The sequence below is a fragment of the Meriones unguiculatus genome, chromosome 10 (genome assembly GCF_030254825.1).
Source record: "Meriones unguiculatus strain TT.TT164.6M chromosome 10, Bangor_MerUng_6.1, whole genome shotgun sequence".
In the NCBI taxonomy this organism is placed as follows: Eukaryota; Metazoa; Chordata; class Mammalia; order Rodentia; family Muridae; genus Meriones; species Meriones unguiculatus.
The window spans coordinates 42,761,717-42,780,262 of NC_083358.1; the positions used below are offsets into that span (position 1 = coordinate 42,761,717).

Consider the following 18,546-nt stretch of genomic DNA (forward strand, 5'->3'; position numbering starts at 1 on the left):
GGTTCCCCCCCCCCCCCCCCCTAATTTTCATGCAGCCGCCACTAGCTCAGATCACTGGCACCCTTCAAGAATTCTCTCTTACCCAGAGAGAAGGCAGCGGGTAGTGGGCTTCAGGCATGGTCATTCTGTTGATGTTTTTGTTGTTTTTACATTTAATTCACTTAATGTGTGAGTGTGCATGGTGGCCTCAGAGGTCCGGAGATGACATCAGATCATGTGGAACTGAAGTTATGGATGGTTGTGAACCACCATGTGAATTCTGGAAATTGCAGAGGTTTGGTCCTCTGCAAGTGAATTTAACAGCTTGATACTTTAGTTGTTTTGTTTTTTTGAGACGGCGTTTCTCCATGTAGCCTTGGCAGTCCTTTGTAGATTAGGCTGGCCTCCAGAGCTCTGCCTGCTGCTGCCTTGCCCCAGTGCTGGGATTACAGGCCTTCAGACACCAGGATGGTCACAGCTTAATACTTAACACTTCACAAGTGCTCTTAACAGCTGAGCTGTCTTTTCAGTGCCCCACCCTGACGATGTTAACTTCTTTTACATTTTCAAAGGGAGTCTGGGTAGGGACCAAACCTGTTTAGGGAAGAGGGGTTCACTTAGGAACACTTGCAGAATCTGCTGACCTACATGGAGTACATCAGAATTTTTAAGTTCTTCCTAAAATTCATAATGTGTAAGTCTTCCACATTACAAGAGAAAAAGGAGCTTCAGAGGCAAAAATGATAACCTACAGGGAGTTGATGGATACAGCCAAAAAAAAAAAAAATTATAAAACCTTAGCCGGGCATGGTGGCACATGTCTGTAATCCCAGCACTCTGGGAGGCAGAGGCAGGTGGGATTTCTGTGAGTTTGAAGCCAGTCTGGTCTACAAAACAAGTCCAGAACAGCCAACGCTACACAGAAAAACCCAGTTTCGAAAAAGAAAAGAAAAATTATAAACCCTCCAGCTGCCACAGTTCCCTGTGCTCTGAGAAGATCAAGGCAATAAATAATATCACATTAATGCTTCTTAAAGACTGTGGGTCTTAGCCTGGGGGTTAGGGGAAAAGGAGACACGCACTTTTAATCCTAGCATTCAGGTGGCAGAGACAGGCAGATTCCCCGAATTTGAGGTCAGCCTGGTCTACAGAGTGAGTTCCAGGACAGCCAGAGCTATACAGAGAAACCCTGTCTTGAAAAACCAAAAACCAAACAAATGTACAAAAGACTCCATAACCAAACCAAAACAAAACTTGGGTCTCATCCATATGGGGCCCGGTGATTCAATATGAGGGTTATGAAAACAAACAAACAAACAAACAAACAAACTGGCAATAGTGAGAGGTTTCTGAATATTCAGTGACCAGATTAATTCAAAATCAAATGCAGTGAGTCCCAGGTACCCCAGGCAGCTCTTGGCCACCCTCAGCTGTGCAACCATGGCAGCCTTTTTCCCCTTGCTTTTGTTTTATGGCAGGGTCTCAATACGCATATGTGCATGTGTGAACGTATGTACTTGCATACCATGGCGCACACTTGGAGGTTAGAGGACAATTCCTGGGACTCTGTCTCTTTCCACCCTGAGGTATAATTTAGTTCCTCAGGCTTTTGCAACAAACACTACTTCTACGCCATCTTACTGCACTAGCCTTGGTTCTGAACACAGAATATGCACACTGAGCTGTGAGTACTTCATTTCACTCCACATGATGTCCAATCAATACTGCTTGAAATACCAAAACGTCAAGTTTGAGACCATATGGTATGTTGTTTTTACTATGTGTACAAAGTTTTCTGCTCTGATAGAAACATAATGTCTTGACATGTTAAACAGAGTCGCTTAAAAGGTTTTAAATTTTTCATTTTTCTTATTTTAAGTTAATTGTATGTATGTGTGTCTGTATGTGCGTGAGCGTACAGGTGCCCAAGGAGGCCAGAGGTATTGTATCCCTGGAGCTCCAGTTACATTTGAGTATGAGTCACCTGATATGGGTGCTGCAAACAGAACACTAATCCTCTAGAAGAGGAGCCAGTACACATGAAAGCAGGTGTGTGCCAAGGCCAGAGGCTTTGGTTCCCTGGAGCTGGAGTTATAGGTGGTTGCTCTCTCTCTCTCTCCCCCTCTCCCTCTCTCTCTGTGTATGTATTTTTATGTATATGAGAGTTTTGCCTGCATGTGTATAAACCATTTGCATTTGGTGCCAGTAAATGCCAGTAGACGGCATCAGATCTTCTGGAACTTGCATTACAGGCAGTTGTTAGCCACCAAGTAGGTAGGTGCTGGGAAACAAACCCAGGTCCTCTTGACTACTGTGCCATCTCTTCTGCTCTGGAAAACAACTTTGAACACTTTCCTATCATTCTCCAGGACACAGCAAACTAGTGTACTTTTGGTTGTATTGTGTTAGAAGTCTTGATTTTTAAAATTGCTCTTTGGGCCAGCACTTAGGAGGCAGAGGCAGGTGGATCCCTGAGAGTTTGAGGCCAGCCTGGTCTACAGATCAAGTTCTGAAACAGCTATGGCTGCACAAAGAGAAACCCTGTCTCAATAACAAAGAAACAAAAAATTGCCCTTTGGGGCCTGGGCTGGAGAAAGGGCTAAGATAGGAAAACCACTGGCTGTTCTTCCAGAAAGCCCAGGTTCAGTTCCCAGCACCCACATGATTGCTCTCAACCATTTGTAACTACAGTTTCTGGGGATCTGGTGCCCTCAGAAGTCAGAAAAAGGGAGTGGGTCCTATATAGTCAGGAATATATACAGAGGCCATATGCTCAGAGGCTAAAGGTACTGCTTTACAAGAGCTGTGAGAACCACCTCATTTATGATTACTTAGCACATAGTCTCCACAAAGCTGTCAAAGCCTCAGATATGCACTGGGCCCAATGCTGAGTACTTGCACCAAACCATGATGGAGGCTCTTTGTGCTGTGCAGAGTATCGACCTAAATGAAGTTGATGATATCAACAAACTAAATAAAGGGCAAGCCTCTGTAAAATTGATGGAGAGGTGAAAACACTGTAAAGTTGGCAGGTTGCAGTGGTAGAATCAAGAGTGCTTCAGTGGGAGGAACAAATGACATAATATCAGGGTTGCTGAGGCTTGTGGCAAAGGTACTTGTTGCCAAGCCTGACAGCCTGAGTTCCATCCCTTGGACCCACAAGAAGGAAGAGAGCTGAGTCTTGAAAAGTTTCCCCTGACCACCACACATGTGTTGTGATGTGTATGTACACATATGTACCCATCTGTATAACTGAATAAAATGTAAAAAAAAAAAAAAGTTGAAAATTTAGGTTCATGAAAACAACAACAACAACAAAAAAATGCTTGGAGCCGGACATGGTGGCATACGTCTTTAATCACAGCCCTCCAGCACTCAGAGAGGCAGAGGCAGGCAGATCACTGTGAGTTTGAGGCCAGCCTGGTTTACAAAGTGAGACTAGGACAGCCAGGCTACACGGAGAAATCCTGTCTCAAAAATCCAAACAAACAAACAAATAAGTAAACACAACATGCTTAGGGCCAGAGAAATGGACCAGTCGTTAAGAGCACTTGTTGCTCTTGCAGAGAACCCAGGTTCCTTCGGTTCTCAGCACCCATATGGTGGATCACAACCACCTGCAACTCTGGTTCCAAGCGATCTGTGTCCTCTTCTGGTTTTGTGGGCACCAGGCACCAGACATGCATATGGTACATATACATACATGCAGACATTCATATATGTAAAATAACAATAAATATTTAAAAAGAAGTCAAGCTGGGCGTGGTGGTGCCCAGCTGTAACTCTAGCACTCAGGCACAAGCACGTGGATCTCTGTGAGTTTGAGGCCAGCCTGGTCTACAAAGCAAGTCCAGAACAGCCAAGGCTACACAAAGAAACCCTGTCTCAACCAAAAAAAAACACCAAAAAATAATTATTGTTTGAGCCTGTTAAACATCACCTCTGGTACTCTGTAATTCTGACCTTATAGTGAAGTCCTATACTCAAGATTAACTTAGGCCCCTTTCTCCTCAGCTGCAAAATACCTTCCCCCTCAAGGCTTTTATTTCCTTTGTGACAGGGTCTCATCACGTAACCCTGGTTGACCTGGAGTGTACTATGTGGACCACCTACCTGGCCTGGAACTCCAAGATCCACTAGAGCCCCTGCTGCCCAGTGCTAAGATGAAAGTGAGCTACCATACATGGTTTCCTTAATTAAAATAAAAAGTGAGCATCCTGGGTGTGTGCTACAGCACATGTGGAGGGCAGAGGGCAGCTTTAAGACATCAGTTCTCGCCTTTCACCTTCTCTGAGGCAGGGTCACTCTTGTTTTAATTCTGCTGGTTTACAGGCTAGCTGGTCAAGAGCTTTGATGCTGCTGTCCCGCCTCACATCCTGCTGCTGTAGCACTGGGCTAGAGATGTGCACCACATTCAGCTTTTTAAAAAGCTTTTAAACTTCATTTGTAGAAGTGTTTTGCCTGCATGTCTGTCTCTGTACCATTGGCATGTCTTGTGCCATAGAAGAGGGCTTCAGACACCCTGGGACTGGAGTTACAGATGGGCTTGGAGCTTCATGTGAGTGCTAGGAGTAAAACTGGGGTCATTTGGAAGCGTGGCCAGTGCTCTTAACCACTAGGCCATCTCTTGAGCCCCCATCTCCAGTTTCTTAAGTGGTTTCTGGGACTGAATTTGGGTCCTCAGGCTTTCCTGGTTAGCACTTTTATTTACTGAACCATATCCCTGGTCCCTATGTTACTGCTTTTAAAATATTTTGTTTGTTTCACCATGTAGTCCTGCCTGGCTGGCCTGGAACTCATTGTGTAGACGTGTGTGTGTGTGTGTGTGTGTGTGTGTGTGTGTGTGTGTGTGTACGCTTAGCACAGTTAGTCCATGCACTGGTGTTGAGGTTGTCCACCATCTGACATGGTTGCTGAGGCCTGAACTTGAATTCTCTGGAAAGCAGCAAGTGCCCCTAAACCACCTCTCCAGTCCCCTATTTCACTGTGTTGAGCCAGGGTCTCCTGTAGCCCCAGCTGGCTTCAAACTCCATACAAAGCTGAGAATGACCTTAAACTTTTGGTCATGGCTTCATTCAGCCTCTTGAGTGTTAAGACAACCATAAAACAGGAGGCATCAAACATTCGTGTCAATGGCACAGGACAGAGAGTCAATCACAGGTCTGTCAAGATCACTCTGGACTTGGGTGTCCTCCCAAACAACTTAGGACATTGCTGGTGTGCCATACCAGCAATGCTTAGTCCTGTACACTGCCTGGGGGATGGGGTGGCCCAACTGCTTGACCTCAAGTGTCATTCCTCCTGAGTTCCTGTCACTGGAAAGGAAGCATTCGGTTTTTCTAAGGATTCCTTCTGGGCAGCCCATAGTCTGTCCCAGTGTTCCTATTTCCTCAGTTTTGAAATACCTCCCATCCCCCACCCCCTACAGGTGCTGTCCTTCCTCCTAGCAGCAGGCAGTGAGCTGACTTGAGCCAGAGGACTCCAGATCCAACAGTCCTGCTTATCTCCCTAGAACTCTGTCACCATAGCCATCTGCGTCCTTTTTCCTCCTCAAACCAAATAGCACCCCCTTACCTTATGCCTATGGCCGTTTAATTGCAAAAGCTAAGTCGTTTGTGGGAGACCACAAAGTGTCCCCTTTCATTTCCCAGCTAAGAGTAAAAATAGATAACTCTGCCTCTCACCCGGAGAAACACGCTTAAGGTAACACCTTTGAGACCTCTGCGTTTCCTGCCCTCCAACTGTGGATAGCCCTCCAAGGTTGAAAAGCATTTCTGCTCAGGGTCACCCCTGTTGGCCTCTGTGATTTCAGAGAGGCGAAGAGACTTGTTACATGTCACACAGTAGTCTGACAGGCTGCCGGGGCACTACGGGACAGAAGGAGAAAGCCGGTACTTTCTCTACTGGCCTGAACAGCTGTGGCACCAGGATGCAGCGAAACCCCAGGATCCTGGCCCTTGACCTTATCCTGAACGGCAAAAGCTCGCCATTGGGTGGGCGTTCCCTAAGTGCAGCAGGGATGGAAAATGAAAGTGGCAAAGAAGCCGTGCCTCGCCCCTCTCTCCAGAGATGACGGGAAAAGGACGAAGCGCAGGCCGGCATCCGCCCTGCACGGTGACCACCTGGCCACGCTCGCGCGGATTCTTCAAACGACTCCAAGGAGAGCCAGGGACTCTCGGCAGCAAGGGCGGGGCTGGGCTGAGGCCCAGTCACGTGAGGGTGCCCGAGTGGGCTCTCGGTCCCCACCCCACCAGGGGGCGTCCCCCACAACGCGTGGTCGACCGTCATTGGCCCATGGTGCGACCAATAGAAATCGGCCATCTGGGATCCCTGCGTTCCGAGCCACAGCCTAACGTGCTGAGCCGCCTAGGACGCAATGAGCGGGGACAGCTGTGGGGCTAAGCCAGTCAGGAGGGCGGAGGGGCGGGCTCAGCGGGCCGGTCAGGTTGGGGTGAGAGGCGTGCGGATATAAATCGGAGCAGCGGCGGCCGCGTCCGGTCAGTACCGCAGAGCCGCTGCCTGACGATCGTTTTAAAGGGCCCGTGCGCCGCCGCCCCCTCGGCCCGCCATGCTCCTCTCGGTGCCGCTCCTGCTCGGCCTCCTCGGCCTGGCCGCTGCAGAGCCTGCCGTCTATTTCAAAGAGCAATTCTTGGACGGAGGTAAGGTCTGGCCCGGTCTCTCGGCCGCCTCAGCGACGGCTGGGGCCCGAGCCTATGGCTGCCTCGCCGAGTGTAATGTAATTACCGTTCAGAGGGCCAACACTGTGGCCCCGGGGGACTAGAGCCGCGGGCGGTTCCAGTTGTGCGTCCTTGGAGGACGTGGGAGGCGCAGCGGTTTCCCGCGCCCGGAGTTAGGGCTCGTCCGAGGACCTGAAGCCGCTCGAGGTGTCAAGTTCGAGGTTGGGATGGGAATCCCCCTCCCCGCCCCCACCGGCTTGTGGCTCCTGACAGACGTTGGGTATGGGGGCGGGGGTCAGCCGGCCCCGCTAGTCTGACTCTGTGCCGCTCCCCTCAGATGACTGGACCAACCGCTGGGTCGAATCCAAACATAAGTCCGATTTTGGCAAATTTGTCCTCAGTTCTGGCAAATTCTACGGGGACCAGGAGAAGGATAAAGGTAAGAGGCAGGAAGGGAGTAGGTGCTTGGATTCAGACGACTTCCTGGAGGAAGCTGTAGTCAGCATACACAGTGCTTGGGCTTTTCCCAAGGACAGGTGGAGGGGGGAGGTCAGCCGGTACCCCTCGAGGTATAGAGTATTTGGGGTCCACCTGACTACACTCCCATTCCATCACAGGGCTGCAGACAAGCCAAGATGCCCGATTTTACGCACTGTCTGCCAGATTCGAACCCTTTAGCAACAAGGGCCAGACACTGGTGGTACAGTTCACGGTGAAGCATGAGCAGAATATCGACTGTGGGGGTGGCTACGTGAAGCTGTTTCCGGGTAGTTTGGACCAGAAGGATATGCATGGAGACTCGGAGTACAACATCATGTTTGGTGAGGGACCCCTAGCCAGTGCTGACTGGAACCCTTTATAATCGGAAAGCTGATCGTCACACCACGGAAAGCACTTGATGGGGAGGATTGGTCCTGAAGGAACAACTAAAGGGCTTACCGAATTAGCTGCAGGTTTTTATTGTTCATTTGTGTTAATTTCTAGATGTTCCCTAATTTTAGAAATGAAACTAATGAAAAGATCTAAGTCACTGAATGAAAAAACTTTTGAGTGTGTGCATATCTATGTAGGGGCATGCTAGTGTGAAGGGCAGAGGACAACTTTGGAAATATCTTTTGTCACCTGAGTTCCAGGGTTGAACTCAGATTGTCGGGCTTGGTGGCATGCACCTAGTTTACCACTAAGCCACTTGCCAGCCCCCAGATGGTAATCCTTTCAGATTTTTCCTGAGTCTTTGAGCATGGAGTAATAGTACATGCCTTTAATTCCAGAACTGGCTGCATCGGAGGCAGGTGAATCTCTTGAGTTCCCAGACAGTTAGGACTACGTAGAGAACCCGCCTTAAAAAAAAAATCAGGTTTATTCCTGAATAGGTATGGCAATGTGCACATGTAATTCAGCATTGAGATCAGTACTTTGAAGCCAGCCTCAGTTAAATGTAACAGTATTCTCTGTCAAAAACAGAGAGATGATTTAATGATTTCCAGAGAACTCAGGTCCAGCTCCCAGCACTCTTTAATGGTGCCCACTTCAGACCTCTGCAGGTTCCTCTGTATGCATGGTGCACGTATACACACAAATGAATGAGGTTAGGTCTTCCTTTAACAAAGGGGGGTATGGCCTGCCATGATGGGCAGCCTGCATATGCTTCTTATGCAGGTCCGGACATCTGCGGTCCTGGCACCAAGAAGGTTCATGTCATCTTTAACTACAAGGGCAAGAATGTGCTGATCAACAAGGATATCCGGTGCAAGGTGTGCCTGGGGTAGTCATTTAAATAGCTGTCATGGGTGGCCCAGGCACTAGCCTGGTGGGAGGGACTTCTCACCTCCTTCCCTCTTCAGGATGATGAGTTCACACACCTGTACACACTGATTGTGCGGCCAGACAACACCTATGAGGTGAAAATTGACAACAGTCAGGTGGAATCAGGCTCCCTGGAGGACGATTGGGACTTTCTGCCACCAAAGAAGATAAAGGATCCTAATGCTGCCAAGCCAGAAGACTGGGACGAACGAGCCAAGATTGATGACCCTACAGATTCTAAGCCTGAGGTTGGTGCTTGGATGACAGTTCCACCTCCCATCATAGAGGACACCTAGGTCCACCCTTGACTTCCATGTGTGCTCCTAGGACTGGGACAAGCCTGAGCACATCCCTGACCCTGATGCTAAGAAGCCTGAGGACTGGGATGAAGAGATGGATGGAGAGTGGGAACCACCAGTGATTCAGAATCCGGAATACAAGGTAAGCTCGGGTGTTGGGTGGGGTGTGGCTCACAGATAAGGATGCTTGTTTGAGTGCTGTAATTAATATTGTACTAAAGAAACAAAGCAAGTTGGGCCTCAGGGTTCTAGGCTGTTGTTGTTTATACTGTGGAATGTATTTACCTGGTTCTCTTCTGCAGGGCGAGTGGAAGCCACGTCAGATTGACAACCCAGATTACAAGGGTACCTGGATACACCCAGAAATTGACAACCCTGAATACTCCCCCGATGCCAACATCTATGCCTATGATAATTTTGCTGTACTAGGCCTAGATCTCTGGCAGGTGAGACACAGGAATGACAAGGATACCAACAGACCTCAGGTTGTCATGCTCATACTATAGATCTGGAAGGAAGAAGAGGCACAGGCGCCAACCCTCGCATGTTGAGATCTGAAATGTCCGCTTAGGAGCAATTTCCTTTTCTTCACGGCACAAAACAAAGTTGGTTCTGTGTTATTAATACTACTGTTTTAATATACATGGGTGCACATGTAGAGGTCGAGGAAGGCTTATTAGAGAAGTTGGTTCTCTTTACCATGTGAGTCCTAGAAGTCAACTCTGGTCATTAAGCTTGACAGCAAGTGCTTTATTTGCTGAGCTGTCTCTGGCCCCACTGAGCACTTTTCTGCAGGGCTGCTTGCCATGTGCTGTGTCCTTTGCTAAAGTATGTGTGCAAATGAGCTCAGATTATCCAGTTAATGCTCTACTCAATGCCCACCCTGGCTACATAGAAACAAGACTTAAACATTGGTACTGAGTCTGTCATCAGTATGATTACTGTGTCTAGGATAGTTCTTGGCATGTATTGGGAAGGTAACTGAAAAGAGACTACCCAAAATGCCTGTTGTGCAGAGAAAAAACTGTGAAGTAAACCCAGTAGCCCTGGTCACTAAGGTTTGAGTTCTGAAAGCACGGTTTTGAACTGCAATATCCTCGAGTGTCAAACCCCTGTTTAGATTCTTTTTGAGGCAGAGTGGTCTTGGTGTGTATTTCAGGCTGGCCTGGAGTTCATTCCTCCTTGGCTTCCAGGGCACCAAACATACCTGCCCACCCCTGCCTTTTTTTTGTTTTGTTTTGATATGGTCTTACTGGAACCCTGATTGTCTTAGAACTCCAGTAGTCTGGCATCTGCCTCTACAGTGCTAGGGTCAAAGGCATGCCTTACCACACCCTGCTGCCCCACACCTTTTTGATAGATTCAGAGCCTATCGAGGGTGAAGATGGAGCCCTGTCCAGAGCTGGGGCTGTCTGAAGTCACTGCTGACCATCTGTTTTCCATTCTTTCCCAGGTTAAGTCTGGCACAATCTTTGACAACTTCCTCATCACCAATGATGAGGCCTATGCAGAGGAGTTTGGCAATGAGACATGGGGTGTCACCAAGGTGAGCTGGGTGCTTACTCTAGGGGTTAGCTGGGAGGGATGGCAGGCAGGTGAGAGTCGGGTACTAAAAGGTGTGGTCCATCTCCACAGGCTGCAGAGAAGCAGATGAAGGACAAGCAGGATGAAGAGCAGAGGCTTAAGGAAGAAGAAGAAGACAAGAAGCGTAAAGAGGAGGAAGAGGCTGAAGACAAAGAAGATGAGGATGACAGAGATGAAGATGAAGAAGATGAAGATGAGAAGGAGGAAGATGAGGAGGATGCCGCTGGTCTGGCCAAGGACGAGCTGTAGGGGCCACGCCACCTGCCTCCAAGGCTGGACTGAGGCCTGAACACCCCGCCGCAGAGCTGGCTGCTCCCAATAATGTCTCTATGAGACTCAAGAACTTTTCATTTTTTTTCCAGGCAGGTTCAGATCTGGGGTGGCTTCTGATTTTGTTACCCTGCCTCTCCCCTCTCCTCTCCTTTTTTTTTTCTACTGGTGTTTGTCTTTAATTCTCCTTCAGCCCTCACCTCGTGGCTTCTCGTTTTGAATCAACATCTTTTCCTTCTGTCCCTCTCTCTCCACCCCCAGCAACTACCCTCCAACTTTAGGAACAGGGGTGTGGAGGAAAAGCCCTAGGCTTGAGATTTCATCTGCTCTCCTTCCTGAATCTCAGAGGAGGGCAGGAGAAGGGGGTGGTGTCTCCCCTCCCCCCAGCACTGAGGAAGAATGGGGCTCTTCTCATCCCCTTTCTCCCTTGCCCCCAGGACTGGGCCACTTGTGGGGCAGCCAGTTCTAGTACAGCTCACACTGAGAGTGTAAGAACTACAAACAAAATTTCTATTAAATTAAGTTTTGTGTCTTCCCTATTGTGTCTCCTTCTCTGGGAGGATGTACATCAGGGAATCAAAAGTGGCCTTTTGGGAGTCTGGTGGCTCACTCATGTTTCAGCTATTGAAGTTAGCAGAGTCCCACAAAATGTCATGGCTACATTTATATGTTTGCTATAATCTTAAACGGGAGAGTTGGCATCAGGTGTTGATGCCAAAACTCTATAGTAAGTAAGTCTCGTCCTGGCAGTAAACGTGGGAGTTTTTGTTCTAGCACAGATCTCATTGACAGACTGACTAATAGAGCTTAGGGAAGATATTTGAACCTAAATCTTAACTGTCTTTTATTAAAAGTGGGATGGGTCTTCTCTTGTCCTGTTTTCTAAGACTACATAGGATAAGCAATTTCAAACTTCACATGAGAACGGTGAATGCTGGTGGCTTTTTAGGCAGGGAACAAAGTTTCTGAGATAGTGACCAACTTTTCCCAAGAGGCCATGTTCCTAGGGTTTCTAGGACTGAGCTGATCAAAAAGGGCTTCTCCAGCAGTTTGTGAAGTGGGAGGCTTACCTAGTATGCCCTGGATTCGATCCCCACCAGAAGGAAAAAACAAATAAGGAACTGGCTCCCCACTGTTGGGTCTCCAGGCTGCCATTTAAATTCCAGTAAGCTGCAGAATGGGCCAGGAGGCCTGTGTGGCTAGAAGGAAGTTGTGATCCAGACAGAACCTTGCCAGTTCTGAAGGAGTCTAGGCTCAGGTGAGGGGAGGGAGGCAGGCCTTGGGTAATTGCCTGATCAGTGGTGTGAACAGAAACGTTGAGCTAAGCAAGCTCCAGGAGGAGTAAGTGGTCCCTTTGACACAGACGTCCTGTTTACTGGGAACACACAGTCCTGTTTACTGGGAACTTGAGCCGCTGAAATCACATTGCTCATATTTGCATTGCTCCTTTATATGTTGTGATCTAAGGTTTCTTGAAAATAACCCGCCCCCCAACCCCCCATGAAGGTACCTTAATAAGAGTTGGTATAAGCAAAGGAAATTTATGGAAGGAAAGATAATGTATTTAAAAGAATCTTGAAATGTTAAATTTTTGATGTGTTGGATGAGCCCTTATTGGAGGACCATGAAGAGGTAGGAGACTCCTGAACTAGAAGTGTAAGGTTATCCCAAATCTAAGAAAGCCCTTGAAAATGGAGTTGCATAAATTGCCCTGATTTGTGCATTTAAGATTTATGGTAACTTAATTTCAGGAACTTAGAAGCGCTCCGCTGGATTCCTTTTAGTTTGGGCAGATTCAAATTAGGTCATTAGGAATATAAATTTATAATGAATGCCTCAAATACTTAAATGAAGTGGAAGTGGGTCTTGGAAATCAGTTTGCGGGTATATGGTATAAGTTTCAAGAGGCATGACATCACCAAGACAACGTGATGCCTGCACCCGCAGCAAAAGCTCAAAGCTGAATTTGCGCATGTCTATGGCAAGGCGGTGTTGCCGCGCATGCTCTAGAGGTTGAGGAGTGTGTCATGGGGACTGAGGATCTGTGAGCGCATCACACTTGCCCCGGAAGTGCTCACCGCTCGGTGCGGCGCGACTGGCGCTAAGATGGCGGCGGCGTGAGTTGCATGTTATTCGAGGATCCCGGGGCTGCCGCATTGCTCCGGCCCCGCCATGGCCGTCACCATCACACTTAAAACGTTGCAGCAGCAGACCTTCAAGATTCGCATGGAACCTGACGAGACGGTGCGGGCCGGAGCCCGGGGGCGGGAGCGACGGGGTGGGTGGGGGCAGGGAGGCCGGGATCCAACGGGAGGGGCGGGGAGGACGGCGCGGCCGGGCCCTGCCCTCCCCCAGCAGCCCGACCTCCTCGGATGCTCCCCGATCGACCCTGCCCTGCCCCGGTGGCTTGGGCTCCATTCCCGGGCCGGTCAAGTCCCCATGCCCAGCTCCAGCGTCAGCTGCGGACTCCACGTTCCCAGCCTGCAAGCTGCTCAGGTGTCACAGTTTGGCACCAGTGGCCAAGAGGTGCCGACTGGTGACTACAATGATGATAATAAATGTTCTTAAATAGTTTTGGTGGTCCGTGTTTGTTAGCCGTTTATTCTTTACCAGCCATTGATCATTTTAGTATCATCTTGCTGAATATGCAAAACAACGTTGTCGTTTGGGGACTTTTGACTTTCCCCTTTTGACAACCACGGAGTTACAGAACTTTGTCATGGTCATAGCAAATAATGACAGAGACAGGATTAATTTTTTTCTGTTTCATGTAACGGGTAGCAGCCTAAACACACTGCATGAACTTTGGTTTTGCTTTTTGAGAGTGGAGTCAGGTCTTGTTTCGTTAACCTAGTGTGGTCCTGAACTTCTGGGCTCCAGTGATCCTTCATGCCTTTTCCTCCCAAGTAGCTATACTGTCTCTGGCCACCGCCCCTGAATCTTCTTAAATATACTGTGAGGCCACTGAGATAGCCCTCAGTTGAGATCCAGGCATGGGTGGTCATGTCCATAACCCCTGAACAGGGGATCGCCTTGAGTTTTAGGCCAGCCTTGGCTATGAAGTTCTAGGCCAGACTCAAGTACAGAATAAAAATCCTGTTTCGAAAATGGAGGGAAGATATGTGTCCTCAGTAAGTACAGAAAGTTACTGTTTGAGGCCAGCGATGGGTTTTACCCTTTCATTTCCTCATTGCTGTTTCCTGTCTCAACCACATGCCATCTGAAATACAAGTTTGCTTTTTTTTCTCACATCAGTCTTCTCCGTGAGAACAATGGCTGATCTTTTCTGTTCCACTGGCAGAGTAAAACAGGTTGTAAGGCAGGGCTTGGGTTGGAGCTCTGGTAGAGCACGCTGGACCCTGAGGTCCATCCTCCAACCGCCACTACCATTACACCACGAACAGCTTCGGTGTCTGGCTTCAGTAACTGGCTAGATCAAGTAGGAATCACATGATTGAGAGCAAAGCTTTTTCTCTAAACAGAAGGGAGGAAGGGAGTCTAAGGGTTTGTAATGACCATTTTATTTTATTTGAGACAGGGTCTCACTGTATAGTCCTGGCTAGCCTGGAACTCAGAGTGATCCACTTGGGTCTCCCAAATGCTGGGATTAAATGTATGCACAACCATGCTTAGACTTCACTGAGAGTGTCTTAGAGTATTAGTGTTGTTTATAAACACATGGGCTGTACTGTTAAAGTTCTGTGTTTGATGCCTGTCCTTCTTACTTTAGGTGAAGATGCTAAAGGAGAAGATAGAAGCTGAGAAGGGAAGAGATGCTTTCCCTGTGGCTGGACAAAAACTCATCTATGCTGGCAAGATCTTGAGTGACGATGTCCCCATTAAGGAATACCATATAGATGAGAAGAACTTTGTGGTTGTCATGGTGACCAAGGTGGGTAGATTAGCCGGGATGATGGCAAAGAGCTCGTGTGCCCTGGAGAGATTAGCTGTAGGCAGGGTGGGGCTGTGATGCAGCAGGGTGTTAAGGCTTGATAAAGATGCTACTGCCTGATCCCTTTTTCTTGCTGTCACAGGCCAAGGCTGGCCAGGGTACCCCGGCACCCCCAGAGGCCTCACCCACCGCTGCCCCGGAATCCTCCACACCCTTTCCTCCAGCCCCGGCTTCAAGCATGTCCCACCCTCCACCTACCAGCAGAGAGGACAAGAGTCCAACAGAGGAGTCGGTCACCACAGCATCTCTAGAATCCATTTCTGGGTAAGGAAGTAGCTTTTGACCTATCCCTGTCTTCCTGCACCTTCCAGTACCCACCTGTGTGGTTCCATGCACTTGCCTTTCGGGGAGGGCGAGCCAACAGAAGCCAGGGTCCGATTTCTCTCTCTTGAATTTGCAGCTCTGTTCCCTCTTCAGGTAGCAGCGGGCGAGAGGAAGACGCAGCTTCCACATTAGGTGGGTGGGTGGACCTCAGGGCAGAGGCGACTGGGAGCCCCAGCCACCAGCCTTTGACAGCCTTGTCTGGGTATGGGAGGGTCTGGGAACTGCCCTGTGTGCCCCTGGTGACCCAGGCCCTCCCTCCACAGTGACTGGCTCTGAGTATGAGACGATGCTGACTGAGATCATGTCCATGGGCTACGAGCGGGAACGGGTTGTGGCCGCCTTGAGGGCCAGCTACAACAACCCCCACCGAGCTGTGGAGTACTTGCTCACGGTGAGGGGGCCACCACTGCCTCCTGGGAGGCTCCAGGTCTCTGTGCCTCAACAGGCAGTGGAGGTGGAACCTACCCTATAGGCTCTTGGGTATTGAGTGTTGCCATTGAAGGCTTCACAGGAGAACATGGAGGGCAGGAGTGAGGCCTCCCCTTCTGTCAGGCTGGTCACTTGGGAGAGGGGAAGTGGGTCTGTTTGCAAGAACTAAAAAACAGGATCCCTGACAGGGAATTCCAGGAAGCCCTGAGCCCGAACATGCTTCTGTCCAGGAGAGCCAGGTACCCGAGCAGCCGGCCGCAGAAGCAGGTGAGCAGGTTGGATGGTGTGCACGTGACGCCAGTAGTCCAGACTCAGGCGCCCCTGCATGGTGCCTGACCACACCTCTTCCTGCCACTAGCAGGGGAGAACCCCCTGGAGTTCCTGAGGGACCAGCCCCAGTTCCAGAACATGCGGCAAGTGATTCAGCAGAACCCAGCGCTGCTCCCTGCGCTGCTCCAGCAGCTGGGCCAGGAGAACCCTCAGCTCTTGCAGGTGCGGCCCAGGGTGAGGGAACCGAGACGCCTTTTCTACTTTCTTAAGGAATCCCCCTGAGAAAGCAGAACTAGCAGAGGCCAAGTCCTTTGCTCCCTTGGGTCCCATAAGGTTACCTGTAATCTGACTCCCCGTGAGGTCTGGATGCTATTGGCACACACCGTGCTGAAGACATGAGAGGCCCAGAGCAGGCTGCCATTTGTATATCTGGGTCCTGGACTCTGGACCCAGCATTCTTCTGAGCTATTGCTCTATCTGCAGCTCCTCTTCCTGCTTCTCAGACCCAGCCTTCTTCTTGATCTGACCTTCACCTTGACCCTCTGTGTGGTGACCTAAATCTGTGTCATCACACCAGAACCCTTGGTGCACTCAGAGCTATGAAAGGACTTCTTGGACCTCAGCTTTCAGGCCCATTCTGCTTTGGTTCCTCGAGCCTCTGACAACCTCCTAGGGACTATCTCTGCTTACACCTCAATGGCCACTTCTCCCACCCAGTGTCCTGGCATCTTCCTCTCAGGCTAATGCTCTACACGGTGCCCCTGGTGAACTGCCCCAGAGACTAGATTTCTGAAAAGGCCCTTTCTAATGGGAAGCTTCTCCGATGCCTGCGGAAGCAAAGGGTTACATCAGAACCTCTGGATCTCCCAGTACTGTGTTGAATAGGTACAGGGGCCAAGTTGGTAGTGCACAGATTTAAGCCCAGCGCTTAGGAGGCTGAGGCAGGACGATTATAGAACTTGAAGCCAGCTCCTTCCAGGAATGAGATCATCTCAAAAAAGAAAGAAGGTAAAGGTTGTGCAGGCTGGGAGCCTCACCTGTGCTTAGCAGCTTCACTTGCAGCATGACAAAAGTGCCCAAGCTCTGCTGCCCTGTTGGCCACTGCAGCTTCCCACTGCTGCAGGAGAAGGTCCTTCCTGGCATTTCTCTGCTGCTTTTGCCACAGTCTTCTGGACCCAGTAGGTCATCCCAGAGCACTCATGTGGTGCTTGTTTTAGCCAGAGGAACCCTCCCCACTTCCTGCTACAGACAGCAGGCCCCTCCCACAAGGCCTCAGTGACTTGGTTTGAACTTTTTTTTTTCCCTTTAGTCTCAGTATGTAGGTTAGGCTGGCTTAAAACTCATGGTGATCCTTCTGCTTCAGCCTCCCAAGTGCTGGAGTTCTGGTATGAGCAGCCTGCCTTGCTTTGGTAGTTCCTTACTTTTTGTTTATGGAGACATTGTCTTACCACGTGGACCCACCTGCCTCTGCCTCCTCAGTGCTGGGATTAAAGGTGTTGGCCACCATGCCCATCTCTCCACCTTGGTACCTCAGCCCTACCTGGACAGCTTATTTCCATGGGTACATGACTGTGTGGCCAAGGCAGGCACCTTCAGAGTGTTTGACAATTTGGTGTGTAAGCAAGGGCTATAAAATGGCACCCGGGCAGGTGACAAGGACTATGAATTGTCATCATTCTCTTTCTTCTCACAGCAAATTAGCCGTCACCAGGAGCAGTTCATCCAGATGTTGAATGAGCCTCCCGGGGAGCTGGCTGACATCTCTGATGTGGAAGGGGAGGTTGGTGCCATAGGTGAGGAGGCCCCGCAGATGAACTATATCCAGGTGACACCACAGGAGAAGGAAGCTATAGAAAGGGTAAGAGGCCTGGCTGAGGAGCCATCGCGGTGGGTAGCCCTACACCTCTCCCCTTCTTACCCCTGCCCATCTTCCCACAGCTGAAGGCACTGGGCTTTCCAGAGAGCCTGGTCATCCAGGCCTACTTCGCGTGTGAAAAAAATGAGAACTTGGCTGCCAACTTCCTCCTGAGTCAGAACTTTGATGATGAGTGATGGTGGGAGGCAAAAAGGCCCCCACCCCACTCAACAAAAGTTTTATAAAAGAAAAAGTATATATATATACACACACACACATATATATATTCATGTTTATTTAAGAGGAAGAAAAAAATCAAACCATTTAAAAAAAAAAACAAAACAAAAGCACCCTGCCCAGCTTCCCACCCTCCTGAAGTGGCCCTTATTCCCATCTCAGTCCAACAAGACCCGGGCCAGACAGCTGTCCCCATCCTCTTAACAGCCCAGCCTGCTCAAAGTTGCTGGCAAGACCAGGAGGCGACAGATGGGCCCCTCTTGGCCTCTGTCCCAGCTCCCTGCCGCCAGATGGAGAGGCGCCTGCCTGCTTCTCTATCCCCTGAAGCATCCCCAAGGACAACCCTCCTCCCTCCTCTGTGAGGGGAAGCTGGAGCCCTAAACTTTTATCCTCCATTGGAGTGGCCCAAATCTTTCCATCTGGAGTAAGTCTGTTAGAAGCCGAAGGCCCTCTCCCCATTCTGGCCTTGGCCTCCAGCCTGGAGAAGAGGTAACATCAGTTCTGAAGGCCAAGGCCACCCCTACCCCAGGACAGAACCACATCTCTGATAAAGGTTTTGAAGTGAATAAAGTTTTAAAAAATGAGCCCTAATAATGGTGCATGCCTACTGGAGCTTCTCACACCAGCTGGTGAGTCTGAGCCAGCAGGGGCACAGGTGACACGGGCCTGCAGAGAAGTGCGGAAGGGGCCTATGAGCCTCACAGACAGGGGGGCCCCAGCATCTCCTCCCTCTGGAAAGTTGGGCCCCTGCCTCAGCTCAGCCCTAGAAGGGCTGCTGCTCCCTCTATCGTGCAGTCTGTTTGGCTGTACTTCCCCCTGGTAATTGGCTAATTACTGGAGATTAATGTTGGTAAACAGAAGCCT

At 49.6% G+C, this 18,546-nt stretch overlaps 2 protein-coding genes across 7 annotated transcripts; both read left to right on the plus strand.

Annotated features, from left to right (window-relative positions):
- The first annotated feature begins 6,418 nt into the window (after positions 1-6,418).
- Positions 6,419-11,150, plus strand: Calr (calreticulin). Its single transcript, XM_021632204.2, has 9 exons — positions 6,419-6,638; positions 6,994-7,095; positions 7,274-7,477; positions 8,316-8,410; positions 8,501-8,710; positions 8,790-8,903; positions 9,064-9,207; positions 10,215-10,307; positions 10,397-11,150. The coding sequence occupies exons 1-9, from the start codon at positions 6,548-6,550 to the stop codon at positions 10,592-10,594; spliced, it is 1,251 nt and encodes a 416-aa protein (XP_021487879.1). The 5' UTR covers positions 6,419-6,547; the 3' UTR covers positions 10,595-11,150.
- A 1,495-nt stretch (positions 11,151-12,645) lies between these two features.
- Positions 12,646-18,266, plus strand: Rad23a (RAD23 homolog A, nucleotide excision repair protein). 6 transcript variants are annotated; one of them, XM_021632207.2, is made up of 9 exons: positions 12,646-12,859; positions 14,346-14,507; positions 14,650-14,831; positions 14,968-15,023; positions 15,155-15,282; positions 15,509-15,587; positions 15,679-15,812; positions 17,284-17,383; positions 17,529-17,584. In XM_021632207.2, the coding sequence occupies exons 1-9, from the start codon at positions 12,788-12,790 to the stop codon at positions 17,582-17,584; spliced, it is 969 nt and encodes a 322-aa protein (XP_021487882.1). In that variant the 5' UTR covers positions 12,646-12,787. The 6 variants fall into 6 exon arrangements, with proteins under 6 accessions (XP_021487882.1, XP_060248324.1, XP_060248325.1 ...); XM_060392341.1 differs by having other exon boundaries at positions 12,648-12,859; positions 15,679-15,824; positions 17,284-17,448; positions 17,529-18,266; XM_060392342.1 differs by having other exon boundaries at positions 12,649-12,859; positions 15,682-15,824; positions 17,284-17,448; positions 17,529-18,266.
- The last annotated feature ends 280 nt before the right edge of the window (positions 18,267-18,546 follow it).

What these genes read in the sequence shown, in the direction of transcription:
- Calr (XM_021632204.2), top strand. Translation starts at nt 6,548, where the DNA reads ATGCTCCTCTCGGTGCCGCTCCTGCTCGGCCTCCTCGGCCTGGCCGCT. An exon ending in GGAGTACAACATCATGTTTG is followed by an intron (nt 7,478 to 8,315) that starts GTGAGGGACCCC and finishes CTTCTTATGCAG; the next exon opens with GTCCGGACATCTGCGGTCCT. An exon ending in CTACAGATTCTAAGCCTGAG is followed by an intron (nt 8,711 to 8,789) that starts GTTGGTGCTTGG and finishes GTGTGCTCCTAG; the next exon opens with GACTGGGACAAGCCTGAGCA.
- Rad23a (XM_060392341.1), top strand. Translation starts at nt 12,788, where the DNA reads ATGGCCGTCACCATCACACTTAAAACGTTGCAGCAGCAGACCTTCAAG. An exon ending in TGGTTGTCATGGTGACCAAG is followed by an intron (nt 14,508 to 14,649) that starts GTGGGTAGATTA and finishes TTGCTGTCACAG; the next exon opens with GCCAAGGCTGGCCAGGGTAC. An exon ending in AGACGCAGCTTCCACATTAG is followed by an intron (nt 15,024 to 15,154) that starts GTGGGTGGGTGG and finishes CTCCCTCCACAG; the next exon opens with TGACTGGCTCTGAGTATGAG.